The following is a 16,580-nucleotide window of genomic DNA, read 5'->3' on the forward strand; positions in this document are numbered from 1 at the left end:
CCATCATTATAGAAGCCAAGAAATTCTTAACCAGGTAGTGCTAGTGGGCATGAAGCTATTGTTTTGCGGTTATCCCAGGATCTTGATCACTTAGAAAGACGGCGTCTTTGCCAAAGTTGTTAAGCAGCTCAAGCGCTATCATTATACGAGATCCGAAATTCAGTTACCAGGCGACGCTAGTGAGTATATGACTTTTGTCATAGACAAACAGACCTCCCATTCTCACCATTGTCCATCGAACAACTTTTTAACGGTCGATTCGAATATATTGTAGGTAGTCAATTCACCACCCACAGCGCTCAAATCGCACTACCGCCATCTGTTGCTCCATCGGCCAAACACTTCGATTTTAGCATTGAGCGTACATGTTCTCTCGACTATGATTTTGATCGCGATTGTTGTTCTTAGTGTTACGTATGTACTTTTGTTTTACGGTTATCTCAGGATCCTGACCACTTAGGAAAACTTGTTCAGCAGCTCGAGCGCTATCATTATAGAAGCCATGAGATACGAAATTCAGCCAGTGAGCATGAAACTATTGTTTTGCGGTTATCTCAGGATCCTGACCATTCAGAAAGATGGCGTCTTAGGCAAAGTTTTTGAAGACGCCATCTTTCTAACTGGTGAGACACCTGAGATATATGCAAATAAAAGTTTTATACACACTAGCGCAATCTGGTGGCAAAGTTTTGAATCAACTTGCTCGATACTCCTTGACTACTGAACCACTTTGTCGGAGACACCATTCTTCTAAGTGGTCAGAATCCTGAGATATTGAAAAAACTCAGGATTCATGCTCACCAGCGTCGTTTTTTTGTGTGTGTTTAATTACACACTTTCACAACCTGTTTCTCCATGATCTAAGTTTTACGTCTTTTTGTTTAAGACAAAGAATTCATTTAAAAAGACACCATGGACATCATTTTTTATGGCTGTGCCGTCTCTGAGACGTGTTGGCTCAGACTCGACTGAAATAAAAGGCCTTGGTGGTTTAAGGCTGCAAACATAGCAAAGAGAATGTGCATGGGCCCAGATAGTCGTAGCGATAAACGCGCAGCTGTTCAGCAAACCACGCCGCGCGTCGTGTGTTCGATTCCCGCCAGTCGAGAATATTTTCGTAAAGGACAGGACATAGAGTGTCTTCGTGTTCGATAACAATGCAAAAATGGTCAATATTTGAGCTCTGTTGAAAATTGTGGAGGTGCTTATAAGAACACACGTTGAGAAGTAGGCTTTGTTTTAGTTGAAACGTAGCGCCAGAAAGAAGAATGTTAATGAAAATAGGTATGTTTCGGCATTCACCTTCCATACATTTTCTCTATTCTATCGACTTCAAGGAAACGGAAGGAACCTCTTATCATACCCTCCCTAAATCCGTCCCTGTATATGCACGCAAGTCGTGTACGGGAAAAGGAGGTAAAATGAACACCTTAAGGATATCATTTTGATTGTAATTGAAAAAAGATGAATTTGTGTAGTACTGGAATGTTATTTAAAGTAACGCTACAAATTCAGACGAAGATAGCTAAATTTTCACCTATTTTGATCGTCTACAATAAATGATGGAAATGTTCATTTTATCTGCACTATACAGGCAAAACGAACTGTTTAAAAAGACACTACACGTTAATGCTTCCAGTGGGCTAGTTGCCCTTTGAAGGAAGCACCACACTAGGCAACGAACTAGCATGCAACGCCCAGTGGCACAGTCGGAAAACATTCCTCTCGAAAAGTTTTTCGGCCTGAGGCGGGAATCGAACCCACACTCCTTAGCACGATGCGGCTAAATGCCTCGGTGACACTAACCGCACGGCTACGAAGCCCGATGATGGTGGGAAAACGAACATCAATCAAAACACTCGAGCAATCAAACATTTTTGACAGTTTCTCTTGCATTTCTGAAAATATATCTATAAATGGAAGAAAAAAAAATGAAATAATCTAAAGTTGTTCGATTTGACAGTTGTGAAAAATAGCAGCGCATGTCGATTTTCATACAAAATGCTGGACTTTGGCATGCTTCAGATTAGTTGCCTTTCAAGCAATCAAGCTAATTTTTATTCCACAGAACTACAAATAAGTTCAATTTGATAGCCACAAAATTTCAAAGTCCCTGCCGAAAAGTGGGATACTAGGTGAAATTTTTAGAAGTAATTGAAATTCTACAAATTGGAATTTCTGCTTGACATTGAGCTCTTAAATTTTATATCACTTACTGTTTGAACAACCTCCATATTACTGGACAAACGTCACATGTAAAAAACATTCAAAATGTTTGCAGAAGAAAAATTTAGAAATTAAATCTCTTATTTGACAGCGTCCATTCATTACGTAACGGCCAGAGTGACCAGCGAACCGGGAAATCGGGAAAACCGTTTCATATCCGAGATTTTTATATCACATGGAGAAACCTGGGAAATATATAGAAATTTGAAATAACTACCGGGAAATGGTCCATTTTGGTGTATGGCCTAGAAATACCTTGGCCTTGAACCTGGAAAAATAGTTTGCTTGACACTTGTTCCAGGATCTCAAGTAGGATTAGCTGATTCCATCCAAAATTTTATTGATATCATAAACGAATTTCAAGCAGCTTTAATTAAAACTAATGTTTAGATCCGAATTGGATATAACTTTTTTAAATCAGTCAGGTAAGGAACCAGTTCCTATTCTTGGCACTTTTGATTATTTCCAGCAGTTGTTTTTGAAAAGCTACTGAGCTCATATTCAATATGAATCTTATTTCAAAGTACCAGACAACTTGGCAAAAAAAATCAAGCCAAAGTCAGTAGAACTTTTTTAATGAGCAGTTAGCAAAGTTTTATCAAAGAGTTCTTGTTTTTGTGTGAATATTTTTTAGGAATAACTCAAATTTAATTATTTTGAACATTGTTTTACGTTATACGTTATGTAATTATACCTAAATATTGAATTTTTTGACTTATTATGGTGTACCGTACAAAAGTTCTGGGTCACTTAAACTTTAACACAAAAATCCTTTAAAATCTGACATCAAGAACATCTGTTCTGATAATGTTTTCAGATTTTGACATGATGTAGAAATTTGTAGATCTTCATTTAACTGCTAACTTGAGATAAAATGTTGATTGTTTGCTTGTGTTGATCCGTTATATTTTTCGAAGCTATCAAAAGTTACGAAAAATAGTAATACAAAAATACGACTACAATCACCGAGTTATTGTTCCAGAAAGCGAATAGCCCCTTTATTTTTTATCAGTCTGAAAAACGTTGTTATCGATCACTTGACGAACCACATGTCGAAAAGACTTCATTTCAATCGGTTGTTTGAAAAATCCAAAAATTACGGTGATATTTAAAACCGAAGTTATGGTAGTAAAAACGAAGTCCTAAAGCAAAAAAATCGCCACGGAAGTTGAACTATACACACAAAGTTATATATTCACATTACGCTTGATTTCATATCACTACTTTTTTCATAATTGCATGTAATTAACGTGCCGGGATAAGGATGGGAGCATCTTGACGGACGGACGCGAGGTGATCGAAAGGTGGAAGCAGCACTACGATGAACACCTGAATGGCGCAGAGAACACAGGCACAGAAGGTCAGGACAGCGAAGGCGATGGCTACGTCAGCACAGTGGACAGCGGAAATCAACCAGCTCCCACGATGGGGGAAGTTAAGGATGCCATTCAACAGCTCAAGAACAACAAAGCCGCTGGCAAGGATGGTATCGGAGCCGAACTCATCAAGATGGGCCCGGACAGGTTGGCCGCTTGTCTGCATCGGCTGATAGTCAGAATCTGGGAAACGGAACAGCTACCGGAGGAGTGGAAGCAAGGCGTTATATGCCCTATCTACAAAAAGGGCGACAAACTGGAGTGTGAAAATTATCGTGCAATCACCATCCTAAACGCCGCCTATAAAGTGCTATCCCAGATTCTCTTCCGTCGTCTATCACCTATAGCAAACGAGTTCGTGGGAAGTTATCAAGCAGGTTTCATCGACGGCCGCTCGACAACGGACCAGATCTTTTCCGTGCGGCAAATCCTCCAGAAATGCCGTGAGTACCAGGTCCCTACACACCATTTGTTCATCGATTTCAAGGCGGCATACGATAGTATCGACCGCATAGAGCTATGGAAAATCATGGACGAGAACAGCTTTCCCGGGAAGCTCACAAGATTGATCAGAGTAACGATGGACGGTGTGCAAAACTGCGTGAAGATCTCGGGCGAACACTCCAGTTCGTTCGAGTCTCGGCGGGGACTACGACAGGGCGACGGACTTTCGTGCCTGTTGTTCAATATTGCGCTTGAAGGTGTCATGCGGAGAGCCGGACTTAACAGTCGAGGCACGATTTTCACGAGATCCGGACAATTTGTTTGCTTCGCGGACGACATGGATATTATTGGGAGAAAATTTGAAACGGTGGCAGATTTGTTCACCCGCCTGAAACGCGAAGCAACAAGAGTCGGGCTAATGGTGAATGCGTCGAAAACAAAGTACATGCTGGTAGGCGGAACTGAGCGCGACAGGACCCGCCTAGGAAGCAGTGTTACCATAGACGGGGATACCTTCGAGGTGGTGGACGAGTTCGCCTACCTTGGATCCTTGTTGACGGCTGACAACAATGTTAGTCGGGAAATACGGAGGCGCATCATCAGCGGAAGTCGTGCCTACTATGGGCTCCAGAAGAAACTGCGGTCAAGAAAGATTCACCCCCGCACCAAATGCACGATTTACAAAACGCTCATAAGACCGGTAGTCCTCTATGGGCATGAGGCGTGGACTATGCTCAAGGAGGACTTGCAAGCTCTTGGGGTTTTCGAACGCCGAGTGCTAAGGACGATCTTCGGCGGCATGCAGGAGAACGGCGTGTGGCGGCGAAGGATGAACCACGAGCTCGCTCAACTCTACGGCGAACCCAGTATCGTGAAGGTAGCTAAAGCTGGAAGGATACGCTGGGCAGGGCATGTTGCAAGAATGCCGGACAACAACCCTGTAAAGATGGTGTTCGCCACGAATCCGGTCGGAACAAGAAGGCGTGGGGCGCAGCGAGCTAGGTGGATTGACCAGGTGCACCAGGACCTGGAGAGCGTGGGTCACAGTCGAGGATGGAGAGAAGCGGCCATGAACCGAGGGAATTGGCGAAATATTGTTGGCGAGGCTTTATCAAGATAATTGATGTAAAGCCAAATAAGTAAGTAAGTAAGTATGTAATTAACGTTTTTAATTATTTTCCATTCGTTCTGACAGTTCTCTACTAACATTCTTCATGCGCTTGTGTTGGAAGTTTGAGAAATTTGAGAACCGATTGCGCTCAGTGAGTGAAATACAAACATCAGTGTCGCCGCTCGGCGGCCAAAGTGAGAAACTGAAAGTTCGAAAGATTGTAGTCTGTATTTTTTGCCGCTGGCGTCAATTGTTAGCATTTAAGAACGATGTAAACAGTCGTTATCCTCTTTGCAGATGACCAATAGGGTAACGACTGTTTATTTCGTTCATAACCGCTAACAGTTGGCACCAGCGGCAAAAAGTACAGACAACAACCTTTCGAACATTCAGTTTCTATCACAGGCCGCCGAACAGTGACGACTGATGTTTGTATTCCACTCACTGATCGCGCTACGCTGGATTCTCAAATTTCCAACACAAGCGCATGGAAGAATGGTAGTCGAGAGCTGTCAAAACGTATGGAAAATAATGAAAAACGTTAATTTGGGTGATGTGCAAGTATCCATCGTATTAAGCATTGATCAGTGAGAACTGCAATTTTCCCAGTATTGCAGTGAATGATGCTGATACAAACCGATGCCAAGCAATTCTTTCTCAAAATTGCTTTAGCATTGTACAATAAGTTTTTGATAAATCTTGAACTTTTTTTGGGAATAATGCAAAGAAAATGCATCTTACCGTATTCTCAATCCGTCGTATCGTTTTCAATTCTGTCGCAATAAGTTTCCAGATCCGTCTCACAACTTACGGCTCACTGTGATATATTGAGTGGTCAAAACACAACATATCAATGCTATAATGAAATGTTTTACTAGAATATTTAGATCTACGGGCATCTCGCTCCATTCCTTCAGCAGGATGGAATATACTAATTTCCTTTAAAATTCATTGTACGTCATCAAAATTCAGCCCAAACATATGGACACAATTCCTTTTGACCGTACAATTTTGGCATTTCCTTACAGTGCAGCGAAAGCAACACAATCAAAGGAACCGTATTTTTACGTCGAGCATCGCGCACACATCGATGCACATTAGCTTTTTTTTTTCTCAGTACGACGGATTGAACTTTGTTTACATTCTCAATTTTACGCGGTTGTTGAGGAAATTTCATAAAATTTCGTGAATTATAGAACTTTTACGGCGTGTAATTGGAATGAAATCCTTCAGTGAAGAAGTACGAAGGTTTTTCATAGTGAAAATAAGTGCCCGGCGAAGTAAGTCACTCAGGGGGGCTGGAAGAAACTTGTATCATAAAGTGGTGTGATTGGTGTCGATCGCTAAGCATTTCTCTCAAATCGTGTTCGTCCAAGCGATTTCAGTGAAAAAGTAAAAAGTGGATAATTGAACTGAAGTTATTTAACGAAATACATTAGTTTTATTGCATTTTTGGTGTACAAGTGTACAAACAATGACAGCCTTCACAAAAATACACCTGGGAAATGAATCTATGTTGTAGGTAAGTTTGAATATCCGCCGTAGTGGAACATTTTAAGTTTGATACGACGAACAATAGCGCTTACGACGAAGTAGAACAAACCCCTACTAGGAATTAGTAAACTGGATCAAAAAAGTAGTGATTAGAAATCAAGCGTAATGTGAATAGATAACGGAGGAATGTAGTCGACTGAGGGAACTGGCAGTGATCTGTTATTGGCGTTGCAGTCAGTGTAAATCAAAAGCTGATTCGTTTCAAATTTCTGACGTTGCGATGCATTTAACACCTTTTTCAAGGATTAGAAACAATAGCTTTTTCGTCCGGACGGTTTTGATTTACACTGACTGCAACGTCAATAATAGATCAGTGTGAACAGATAACTTTTTGTTTTTAGTTCATCTTCCATGGTGCTTTCTTGGCTTCAGGATTTCGTTTTTACTACAACTAAAAAAAAGTCATCTTTTGCCTTTTCAGTTTTGAATATCGCCCTATTCTGCTTGTCAGAGTGTTACAATTTTTAAAACATATATCCTGTTTTTTTTTAAAAAGAGTTTTTGATACCTAAATTACGACCGGGAAAAATTTAAAAAAAAAACGGGAAATAACCAGGAACCCCGGGAATTTGAAATCAGATATTCACTGGCAACCCTGGTTGACCGCTAAAAATGAAAATTTTTGATCCCGTAATTTGTCGACGACGCCTTTCGGAATAATTCACCTAGTATGTCACTTTTCGACAGGGTTCTAAATCAAATTAATCAAATAAAATACAATTTAAACTCAACCGCAGGTGGTATGTTACTTACGTTTAACTTAAAATTTATACGATAAATGTGATACAATATTTTGAACGAGATTTTCTCAAAAGTAAGTTTCATAACTTGGGACAGTTATGTGTATATCACCTAAACTCTGTAATGATCTTCCTGACAGTTTTCACGTTTTTAATCGTCTATAGCATTGTAGAATGTAGAACATTATATTGTGCCTTCATTTGATATAAAAAAAAAGTTTAAGAGCGAATATTGCAAGTTATGCAATTTGGCGCTTCGAACACGTTTGCATATAACGCGCCTTAATCGAAATGACTGTCCAGAAAACACCAAAACGCTGTCTTTTATATTTTCAAAGCATTTAATTTATTCCACTTAATTTCGTTCCGTGAACCGTTGTGGATTGTTGTCTAATCGAAAGCACGTATTTTGGGGGGGTGTTTCTTACAACGAAAAACTCACATCAACGGAGGGATACACCAGCGGGGACATAAATGGGGGTGTGGGTGAAAAACACACATACAGGAAACGCGGGAAATCCTGGGAACGTGGGAATTGTCCTACCCTGAAGGGGTCGAACAAATTTCATGGGCAAGGTACGAAAGGGAGGGAACTAGTGTGGGGGGAGGGTGCAGAAAGCGGTTCCCATACTTACCGCGCTCACTTTACGGGCTTTTGCAGTGCCAGCTGCAGTAGCTGTTGGTGCGGTTGTTCTTGTGATTTCGCTCACCGACTCCAATCCTTCGCTCCGGATCGACATCTTCTCCTTGTTGTTGTCGTCGTTGCCCTTCTCCTGGTTCACGAACAGCTCGTAGCTGTGGCAGGAAAAGTCCGACGGGCTCTTGGCGATCTCCGGGTTGGCTGCGGCCGCCGCTGCCGCCGCTTGGGCCTCGAGTTTGGCCGCTTTCGCTGCAGCTGCTTCCTCCGCTTCCTGTTTGTTGTGGGTGGGGGAGGGGTTTCGCATTTTGGGGGAGTAAATCAGATATCGATTAGTGATGATTTTGGGCGAAATTTTGCCGAAGGCGCACAACGGTTAATGTCAAGCAAAACGTTTAGCCACTTTCGACAAGCACATATTTTTTCGGTTACATGGCCCCATCAACACGACATGATATTTCTCGTTCAGAATGATTGTCGTTGATTGAGCACATGTACGACACTTACCACGCACAATTTAAGCACAGTGTGCATTAATTACAGCCAACATATAGCGATTGCCATTTCATATCATTCATCACAACATCATTCAATCACATTCAATCGACACACACACATTGAGCTTGGATTACTCACATGAAAACTAACTAGATAGATAATTATAAAAAAATAAACAAACATGTTCGATAACACAATAATGATAATGATGGATAGCGAATGATGAATCTCACTTAAATGGAATGAATTGGTTCACCTTATGCGTACGTTATCAATCAATCGGTGATGCGACGGTTGAGATGTGCTTCTTTCTTGTTGAAGATTTATTGGTATCTCTTTGGAATCAGTTCAGAAAACATGTCACAAGATTTCGAACACAATTTGGATAAGAGATAGTTAATTATAATTATATATGTTCTATGTAATTCATTAATACTATACTAAGGAGGGAGCTCCAGAATCAGAAGTTTTTTTTTATTATTTTGGATCGTCTGTAGAGCTTTCTTCCTGACGTTACAATAGCTAGTCCATATTGATATTGCATACTACATGGCCGACCTGAAAATATGTTTGAAGATCAAAAGCTTGTTCTTAAGACAAAGATTTGATTTTTTTTTGTCAATAAGTGGATAAAGACATTTTATATTTTTGTTACATTTTACTTGAATGCCCTCAATGTGATTTTTGAAAGTTAAATTTTTATCTAGCATGAGTCCTAAATACTTAACTTCATTTTACCAGTTTATTGGAACCCCTCTCATCGTGACATGTCCACTTGAAGGTTTCAACTAAAGATTTTTTGGTTCATGTGGAAATATTATTAGTTGAGTTTTGGAAGCATTAGGAGAAATCTTCCTTTTTTGCAAGAATGAAGAAAATATATCTAAACTTTTTTGCAATCTACTACAGATGACACGCAATCTTCGTCCTTTGGCGGAGAAGCCTGTGTCATCCGCAAACAAGGATTTTTGACATCCCTGAGGTAACTCAGGTAAGTCAGATGTGAAAACATTGTAAAATTTTGGTCCCAAAATGCTGCCTTGGGAACACCAGCTCTTACAGGAAGTCTTTCAGATCTGGAGTTCTGATAATTATCCTGAAGTGTACGATTTGACAGATAACTTTGAATTATTCCAACAATGTATGTTGGAAAATTAAAGTTCTTTAATTTTACAATCAAACCTTCATGCCAAACACTGTCGAATGCTTTTTCTATGTCTAGAAGATCAAGACCAGTAGAATAGCCTTCAGGTTTGTTGGAACGAATCAAATGTGTTACACGTAAAAGTTGATCAGTGGTCGAACGTCCATGGCGGAATCCGAACTGTTCATTGGCAAAAATTGAATTTTCATTGATGTGGGCCATCATTCTGTTCAACATAACCTTTTTAAAAAGTTTACTGATGAAGGAAGGCAAACTGATTGGACTTCTGCAGGATTTTTGCCTGGTTTTAAAATTGGTACAACCTTGTCATTTTTCTATTTGTCAGAAAAATATGCTAATTGAAAACATTTGTTATATATAGTTTCTTGATGAGGATGTAGAAAATTCTATCATCGCCAGGAGCTTTCATATTTTTGATTTTTCAATAATAGTTCTCAATTCTTCCAAAACAGTCTCCCAGGAATTTTTGAAAACGTTCTCTTGATTCAGAATATTTTCAAAGTCCTAAGTAACTTGATTTTCAATTGGACTAGTAAGTCCTAAATTAAAATTGTGCGCGCTTTCAAACTGCATAGCAAATTTTTAAGCTTTTTCGCAATTAGTTAGTAATAATTTGTTTTCCTCTTTCAATGCCGGTATTGGCTTCTGAGGTTTTTTTTAAATTTGAGATAATTTCCAAAAGGACTTAGTGCCAGGGTTCAATTGAGAAATTTTATTTTCAAAATTTTTGTTTCTTAATTGTGAAAAACGTTTCTTGATTTCTTTCTGCAAATCCTGCCATATAATTTTCAAAGCAGGATCGCGAGTGCGTTGAAATTTCATTCTCCTCACGTTTTTAAGACGGATCAAGAGTTTAAAATCATCGTCTATAATCACGGATTCAAATTTTACTTCACATTTTGGAATTGCAATGCTCCTGGCTTCAACAATGGAATTTGTTAAAGTTTCAAGAGTATTGTCAAGTTTTGTTTGTAAAGAAATGTTACAGCGGCCAGTCAGCTCGAAAATAACTGAAAGTGGATCTGGATCCTCAATCCTAAGAATCGCTTCATGGGATATTTGAAATGTAACAGGGGCATGATCAGAATTAAACTCAGCATGAGTAACCAGTTGGTTACAAAGGTGACTATAGTCGATTAGAAACAAATCAATCGTAAGAGGGTTTCTAGATGAGGAAATACAAGTAGGGCTATCAGGGTATTGAATTGAGAAATATTCTGATGAGCACTCATCAAATAAAATTCTGCCGTTGGAATTGCTTTGCAAATTGTTCCACGAGCAATGTTTGGCATTAAAGTCATCATTGACAACAATTTTTGATTTATTGTGAGTCAATTTCCGCAAATCAGTTTGAAGCAAATTAACTGGGCAGCAAAGTGCATTGAGTAGTCAAATAGGCAGCTATGGAGGTAACTAAACCAAGCTGTTTTTTAACAGAAACATTCAAAGTTTCAAAACATTTGGTTTCAAATGACGGAAAAAGTTGATATTTTAAACGCCTATGCATGATGATAGCAACTCCACAACATGCTCCATCCAAGCGATCATTTCGAAAAAACACTTTTGAGTTTGGATCCAGGTTTCAAATACGTTGCAGTAATAACTACTAAATGTACGTTATTAGCTGTAAGATAATTAAACAGCTAGTCCTCTTTATCATTCAAGGAACGAGCATTCCAATTTAAAATATTTAGATTATTATTTATTTGATCCATTAGAAAAACGTAATCCAATAACAATTTGATTTGTAAATTTTACACCTACTTGGACTGCTTCAGTCATAGTGGTGGCTTTGAACATTGCATCAATCATTAGATTCATTTGTTCAGTTAGGAAATTAAAATCAGGGGCAGACATGTCACTTGAAGTGGGTACATTTGATGATTTTCCGTTAGAATTTTCGGTAGACGAAGAGGCGGAGTATAACATCTATAGATGTTAACTGTGGCGGTAGGGTTTTTTCCATTTGATTTGAAACAGGTAGAATGGGTAATCATAGTACGAATAGGGGAGGAGTTCAAATTACCTGCTACGATATCGGCAAAGGATTTTCCGTGGGTAGATACATTTGAATTAAGACGATTCGAACGACTACCCGTCGGATTAAAATTAGTTTGTGAATTAGCATGATTATGATCTTCCTGATGGGTATGATTTCTAATCAATCGATCGTTAACTGAAAAATGAGCATTGTTCGAAACTCTACCAAGGAAATTCCGGAAACGATCGTTATCGTAACGGATATTATCTTTCATCTGCCTGGCACGAGCCCCAACGACTCTCTTGCGCGGAGGGCAAGACCAAAAATTTGACTTATGATTACCCCCGAAATTCGAGCATATAAACTTGGTGGTATCTTCCTTCACTGGACAGACGTCTTTGGCGTGAGAAGAACCTCCGCAAATCATGCACTTAGCATCTATGTGGCAATGTTTGGTACCATGACCCCACTTTTGGCACCGACGGCACTGAATGGGGTTCTGGTAATTTCGTCCAGGTTTCTGGAAATGTTCCCATGTCATACGGATATCAAACATAAATCTAACTTTTTCTAAAGCTTTAATATTATTTAGATCATTTTTATTAAGATGAACTAAATAATATTCTTGAGAAAGCCCTTTCCGAACAATGCCAGATTGGGTTCTCTTTTTCATAATGAATACTTGGGCTGGGAAAAATCGAAGTAAATCATTTATTCCATTTTTGATCTCTTCCGGTGACTTATAGTCACTTGAGAGACCTTTCAAGACGACCTTGTACAAACGTTTAGTTTTGTCATCATAAGTAAAAAAAGTGCTGTTTCTCTTCAAGATGTTTGAGTTCGCGGTCTTTAAGAGTTTTCGGCCAAACGCGTCAGTCTCCTTTCTTTGAGATTTGGAAGGAAACCTTGATTCTCCTAATGGAATTTAGGATCTCTTGCCTAAATCTCCCAAATTCGAAACAACTGATCACGATTGGCGCAGGCTTTGTTTCCTCACTTGAATCAAGAGCTTAGAATTTATTTCTCAAAATATTAGTTCCATGTTAACTAACAGTAGTGATCTTGGATTTAATTCTATCATCATGTTATATCTGATATCAAAATTTAGTTCTGAATTAAACTCAATACATCACAAGTAGAGACACAATCAAACATGCAACAGAGACAAGAATATCGGGTACAGATAAACAGAAATAGCCACTGATAGACAATCACATATAGATTGATAGTGAACTAAATGAGCGATAGAGGAAGAGAGACACACGTGTCGTATCGTATCGAATAGAAGCCGTCGACGTCATTAAAGTTCACCGTTAAGTGATTGTATTGCCATTAAAAATTCAACAATATCCTCCGGCACATCAATCAACCGTCGACATCGGTGAACGAGACACACACACATATATTAAATGGGTCCGGTTTCTTCCGGATGTGTTATGTTTTTCTATTTTCGGATTGATTGATAACGATTGGGCAAGGACTTACCGTTGGGCGCCAACACTTCATCGTCTTCATATCGATTCATAACTGATCATATGAAATGTATTTTTTAAATCTTTTCGTTTCCGTGATCTCGTAATGATAGGAAATCGTCGGAAATGGAAGAACTACAAAATACACCCAAACCTCTTTTTGTGTGTTTAACACCTATGAAAAGTTATCCAAGTTCAGGTTTGAATTTAGGACATTAAATCTACAGGCATAAACAGTGACCTTTCTTACGTTAATGAATTAGGTTTACAGACAAACAGGCCTAACAAAATAATATGTGCCATCAAGTTTCCAAATCAACGATTGTTTACGGTTATCCAAAATCTTCTGATAGTGAAGTTTTTCGTTTCTACAGATGTAACCAGAGATCATTGCAAGGTTTATGAATAAGATTCAAACCCCAGTAGACTCAAACAAACATGTTCTATGATGATTGGTGTTCAGCGGTTTCCTACGGTTATCCAAGAACTCCGCTGAACCTAAGTGAATAGATCAACAAACGTAACCACTCTACACTTAACAAAATTAAAACAAAATATGTAAAAATTTAAACAAGAATGTAGCTTGTTATGTTACAAATCAAACAAAAATATAACTTATTTTGTTATTTTCCATAACTCTAGTAAAATTTGTTGTTAATTCTAGTAAAATTTGTTGTGAGCAATGTCTCTCAATTTTTTATAACAAATTGTGTTGTAATAATGTTTTAAATTAAATCAATTTTCAAACAGCCTTTGTTAGTATAACTGATTGTGTCTTAATTATGTTACAATTTTCTCCATCAACTCAAAGTGCTTCTAATAAAAATGAAACAAAAATTGTTATTTGCAACAAATCTTGATATAATTGGGCTACAATTTTATTGTAATCCATTAACACCTATGAATGAAGGAACTAAGGTCCATTAGAAAAGATTCTTAAAATTTTAGGAACAGAATGCAGCGTAGAAGCTTTGTAGATTTGAGTATTTTGCAAATTATGGTAAAACTCCTAAAAACACTTTAAAATTTGGTGAAGAATAGGCTCCTGGAAAGATTCTTAGTGGACTTACTGAACTCCAGCTGATATTGGCAGAATTCTGGCAGTATCTGTTGTTTATAATTAAATTTTTGGAAAGCTTTTTTAATTTACGTGTCGAGTGTAGGTATTCATTTTTAGGCAGGCTATCGAGATGGATGAAGACACCAGCTTCTATGGTGACAGAGGGCTCGACTGGATCGGGTCCGAGACATCCAGTTTACTGTCAATTGCTGCAGTCGATATAGGGAATGTCCAAGGAGTATATTTAGGAGGCGCGGAAAAATTGTTTATCTTCAAAGGGGACCGCAGCTTCAAAATGTTTGGGAACCACTGCCTTAGATCTTCAAGCATAACTTGTAACGTTTCTGACATTAATTAAGACTAGGGTCCTCGATCAAATATCAGAATCTGCCAATCAATCAATCGGTAAGTTGATCGAAAGTATTTGTCACTTGATGACTCTCCATGGTATTAACTCCAATTTGTCAAAAATGTCGAATGTGACTGTTTTGCAGTTATGGGCAGAGTTGTAACTTGATATTCAATCAGCAATATCTGAGCAACGTTTCAACCAATTTTCAAAAGTCTTCCACGTATCTCATGCCCGTATTTCATACTTTACTACGGTATGAAAGAAAAAGAAAAACGGTAGGAAAGAAAGAAAACGCCCCTAGAGTTCAAATTTACCCTACAGCAATTAATCCTACTACATTTTTTTTCGCACGCTGGGGCGGTACGATTCTTAAAATATTAAATTTTATTGCAAATGTTAAAAGTTATGATTTTTCAAACTCGACTGACCCTAGATAACTAGACAAAAAATTCATGTAAAGCAACAAAATATTTCGAGTATCCCTAACGAGGCAGATTTATGTAGATCGCAGATTTCGTATGCCAAAACATTTAGTGCTCTGGATATACAAGCCAGAGGTTTGGAATTTTCGACAAAGTATTTTGAAATAAGTTGCACTACATTTCGATCCCTTAGGGTTTGGTCTAGATAACTTATTACTGATCTAGATCAGTTTTATCTCTTGATAGCAACGTCCTAGTTTAAAAACTATCTTCTATAATTTCTTTTTTCAATGATACATTATTGACATAATGCGACAAAAATTTACTTGTAGAATTACAGAGATTATGTTTGACCAGAAATATAAATTCTCGGTTTCACTCTAAATTGACATTGCTGAAAAAACGAAATATTTTTTCCCAAGCTATTCCAAACTGTTCTTGCCTATGAACCAACATTTATAGCTTTTTTGACATTGATTTGATTGCAGTAGTCTAGAGTACATTTTAGGGTAGAAATATAGAAAAAAAATGAAAAATAGAAATTTTTTGGAATTGTCTACATCATACATGTCCAGTGAACATGATTGAGCAGAAATATAAATTTTGGACTACACTCAAAATTAAGTTTAGTAAAAGCCTTAGGAAATCCTACACCTGCTTGCCTTCAAAAATATTTAAAGCTAAAACATGTATTTTTTGCGGCATGAATTCACTTTTATAAACTCAATATAAATATTTGGGCATAAATAGGAATTTTTGGACAAACAATTTTTTTTTTGTTATTCTATGGAAATACTTATTATAATATAACTATTTGCCTATGAATCTAGTTTCAAAGCGATGGCACTTAGTTTCTCTTCATATTTTTGATTGTGCTGAAACAGTGAGCATGTTTGAGTAGGAATATATATGTTCGATTACACTCATAACTTATTTTACAAAAAAAAGGGTTGGAACCTAATTGCCAGTTAAAAATAATTTGAAGGAACTACACATACGCAACTTAGTTGACGAAGCTCAGTGTCCATGTATGGAATCAAATTGAAATTTTTGATCACACTCAAAATTTCTTTTGAAGAAAAAAAAAAAACAAGCAAAACCCTAATTTCTACAACTATTTGCCTTAGGTCAAAGATTGTTAAGAGGAAAATGATGGACGACTATTTATTTTGTCATATATTTTGCCATATATTTTGCCGGAGACACACTATTCATGTAACACTAGTGCCATCTGTTGAGGGAAAAGCACGTAATCATTATATTCGTTCAAATTAAAATTATCGTGCAACTGAAAACACGCTTAAAAAAAGTTACACAGAATTGAGTACAACACACACACGGAGAAAATGAAGTACTCAAAAGTGAGTTCATTCCTCTTAATTCGGGGCATTCGAGCGTTAACCTAGTTTTGAGTTGATAGGGTAGAAGTTGTTTTTGTTTGCGTTCATGCTAAAAAATACTTACTGGCTAAGTTTCTTTTCACACAACTGGCAGATCAAATAACTCAACTTTCAGTACCATGTCAATTATTCAAATTTGAGG

At 37.9% G+C, this 16,580-nt stretch overlaps 1 protein-coding gene across 13 annotated transcripts in view; it reads right to left on the reverse strand.

Moving 5' to 3' along the window:
- Window positions 1-16,580, reverse strand: part of LOC5567355 (sodium channel protein para) — a 479,280-nt gene that overhangs the window by 133,252 nt on the left and 329,448 nt on the right. For 11 of the 13 annotated variants that reach the window (XM_021852350.1, XM_021852347.1, XM_021852346.1 and 8 more), the window contains one exon: window positions 8,087-8,362. In XM_021852350.1, the coding sequence (XP_021708042.1) occupies window positions 8,087-8,362 (276 nt within the window). The remainder of the gene's footprint in view (window positions 1-8,086; window positions 8,363-16,580) is intronic. The other 2 variants (XM_021852351.1, XM_021852343.1) reach the window with 1 other exon arrangement.

The sequence above is a fragment of the Aedes aegypti genome, chromosome 3 (assembly GCF_002204515.2).
Source record: "Aedes aegypti strain LVP_AGWG chromosome 3, AaegL5.0 Primary Assembly, whole genome shotgun sequence".
Lineage (NCBI taxonomy): Eukaryota > Metazoa > Arthropoda > Insecta > Diptera > Culicidae > Aedes > Aedes aegypti.